General features: G+C 43.5%; 1 protein-coding gene across 1 annotated transcript in view; it reads right to left on the reverse strand.

The window, feature by feature from the left end:
- The window catches only part of CCT3 (chaperonin containing TCP1 subunit 3), a 26,371-nt gene that overhangs the window by 20,257 nt on the left and 2,828 nt on the right, over positions 1-3,286 (reverse strand). The window contains exons 2-4 of the mRNA XM_006155184.3: positions 1,858-1,919; positions 859-909; positions 705-767 (exon numbers count right to left, since the gene is read on the reverse strand). Of these exons, the coding sequence (XP_006155246.1) occupies positions 705-767; positions 859-909; positions 1,858-1,919 (176 nt within the window). The remainder of the gene's footprint in view (positions 1-704; positions 768-858; positions 910-1,857; positions 1,920-3,286) is intronic.

Here is a 3,286-nt window from a genome sequence, read left to right on the forward strand (position 1 = left end):
CGTGGCCATCCCCCCTGGGGGATGATTTCTCGCTTTCTGTCTCCGTCCGTCTGGCCAGTGCATGCGCCCTATAGCAAAAACCTCTTCAAAAAAAAAAAAGAAAGAAAGAAAGAAAGAAAGAAATATCTTTGCTATAGGGTACATGGTCACCAGAGAGGTAGACGGGCAGAGAGACAGAAAGTGAGAAATTACCCAACAGGAGAGATGGCTACGCCGCAATCCCTTTTCCTTCATTCTCCTCTTGGGATTTTTTCATGGCGCGCGCAAGGGCACACACACACACACACACCTGACTTGAGTTTTATGCAGCCAGGTCTGGGACTCAAACTATAGTCAATTATGTGGGAGTTCAGTGACTTAACCATTAGTTTGTGGTAATTTTTTATAGTAGCAATGGAGGCTTAAGCAATTAATCACCACCAACATATAGCTTCTTTTTTTATTTTTTGCTAAAGGAGACACATACTTGCCAAGGAGAGACAGAAAGGGAGAAGAGAAAGCACGCCCCATGGGGCACGGTCACATCCTAATCCCTTCTCCTCCTTTCACGATTTTAATATCTATATGTGTGTGCCCGGTGTTTCTCAAGTTGCCAGGTCTGGCAAACTATGCAGTCAGTCACGTGGGATCTGGCTGCCTTAACTAACTACTACATCACAGAGCCAAGCTAACATATAAACTTCAATGAAAGAAAAAAATCACACCTCTCGAAGAATGGCATTGCCGTCATTGGTCATCACTATGCCTCCCATTGGGTCCAACAGCATCTAAGACAAAAGTAGAAGTTACTTCAAGTATCCTAGACAATGGAAAGGACAAATCTGTAGTCTTAAGAGTTTCAATTGCAGATAAGCCTACCTTCATCATGGACTTGGGTCCCAAACATGTTCTGATGATATCTGCGATAGTCTGATGGAAAGGAAACACAAAACATGCAACCACAATCAGCAGACAGTGTGTGTTTGAGTTGTAGGAAAAAGGGGCATGAAGAAGTGAGAGCTAGTGTTTTACCAGCGTCACCTCTGAGGTAAGGCTGGCAATCACTTTAGATACAGCACGACATGTGGCTGGCTCCAGTTTTCTTGTTTTCCCTGAGAATGCTTTTAGGTTAGACACAGAATTAAATGCTTGATTTAAAAAAAAAGGGGGGGGGACACTTCAGTTTTTCAGCAGTCCAAACTACTGGAAGTCCAAATCTTAGTGTTTCTTACCATGACAGTGGCCTTGACACCACCCTAAATCAGATCTAGGGCTACTTCACTATTTTGTTCAAAAGATAGTTATTGGCCCAGCCTCTGTGGTGCCGTCTGTAGTGTACCGAATTGCAGTACTGGAAGCCACATGGCCGACTGCAGGTTTAGATCCCCTGGTCTGGTCAACCTGACATATGTAGGTATAAGCCCAAGACCCTGACAAGTTATAGGACTTGAGAAACGGCATCACAGTATGAGCAGTCCCTGTTGGGAGCTCTTTTTCTCTCTCTCTTACATGCATGTACTATCACAAATAAAATAAATACACTAAAAATAAAAAAATACTGAGTACCCAGGATCTACAGGGGTTGCAGAGGCACCACAGCTACAAAAGAGAATCAGTGCAGTCCTTTGCCTCAAGGAACTCGGTCTTACAGGGGACAGACACAAACAGAATACTGTAAAACAGCAATAGAAATATACACAGAATAATTTAAGATTATTAGGCCTAACTCTGAGAAGGGCTTCATTAGAGAAACATCTTGAAGGAAAGGAAGTCAATGTGTCCTCTAATTGCACACAGTAGGGTCTGGATGTACATAAAATTTACCACTCAGAAACACTAGGTGGACGCAAACTACTATAAATATTTAAGATTTGCTACCTTGGCAGCATTGATGTTTCCAGACTGAACTTTTCTTCCAGATTCTCGCTTTGTGTTCTGGCCTAAAATGTATAAAAGCAAAAAATCAATTGCCTGGACCTCTGAAGATAAAATTAAATACAACTGTTTCACAGTGTATACAAATATCAGAGTTCACCAAATTGTACACATCAAGTACATGCAGATTATGTATCAATTATACTTTCTAACTTTATTTACTTCTCAATTTGACCAGAGAAGGCAGAGTCAGAGAGAGAGAGATGGAAAGTGAGAAAGCAAGCTGCCAGGTCTAGGACTAGAACAGTGGTTGGTCATGTGGAAGTCCAGACCCTATGCTTTAAAAAAAACTTAAAAAAATATATACTTTTATTATAATCCCCAGCTGACTATGAAATAACCCATAATGCTTCAGCTTTGGAATCTTGGTCCATACTTTCCCTCTAACCAAAGGTTCGCGTATGTACAGCAGGAAAAAAAAAGGTACAGAAGAAATTCATAACCTGAGATTCAAGAAACCAGTCAGATACTGAACTCCCTGAGATTACATGAGGAAACGAGAGATTCTACAGCCCCCTCTCCCAAAAGGATCCATAGGGAACATCAGATTCTCAATGGGCTAGTGACTTTAAGTATCAACTGTGGTCAGCAGATAGCATAGCAGTTACATAGCTGGACTCCCACATAGCTGACCAAAGTCTGATCTCCAGATCTGGTGCCTTGAAAGTCATGCCAGCCCTTTGAGCATGTATGCTCAAGATCTTGGAGAAGGGGACCAGCAGTTAGCACAATGGCTATGTCGCTGGACTCCCACGTAGTCGACTGCAGTTCGAGTCCCGGACCCGGTGGCTTAGAACTCACGCCGGGAGCATATGTGTGCGTGCCAAGATCCCGAGAGGAGAACGGAGAAGGGACTGCGGCATGGCCATCCCCCTGGGGGGTGATTTCTCGCTTTCTGATTCTCTCCATCTGTCTGGCGAGCACACGCGCCCTATAGCAAAAACCTCTCCAAAAAAAAAAAAATCTTGGAGAAGGGACTGAAGGGACTGCAGCATGGCCATCCCCTTCGACAGTGATTTTTCTTTTCCTCTCATTGTCTCCATAGAGACATGTGCCCTAAGGCAAAAAAAAACACTTAAACAAAAAAAAGAAAAAGAAACGTCAATTAACTTTTTTTTGAGAGGTTTTTGCTCTAGAGCAAGTGCACGCTTGCAAGAAAGACAGAGAAAAACAAAGAGACAGAAAGCGAGAAATCACCACCCCCCCACATGGGGGATGGCCACGCCACAATCCCTTTTCCTCCCTTATCCTCTCGGGATCTTGGGCATGCACACAAACGCACTGGCATGAGTTTAAGCCACTGGGTCTGGGACTTGAACTGCGGTCGACTACATGGGAGTCCAGCGACATAGCCATAAGCTAACTGCTAGTC

Source organism: Tupaia chinensis, unplaced genomic scaffold (assembly GCF_000334495.1).
Source record: "Tupaia chinensis unplaced genomic scaffold, TupChi_1.0 Scaffold000438_1, whole genome shotgun sequence".
NCBI lineage: Eukaryota > Metazoa > Chordata > Mammalia > Scandentia > Tupaiidae > Tupaia > Tupaia belangeri.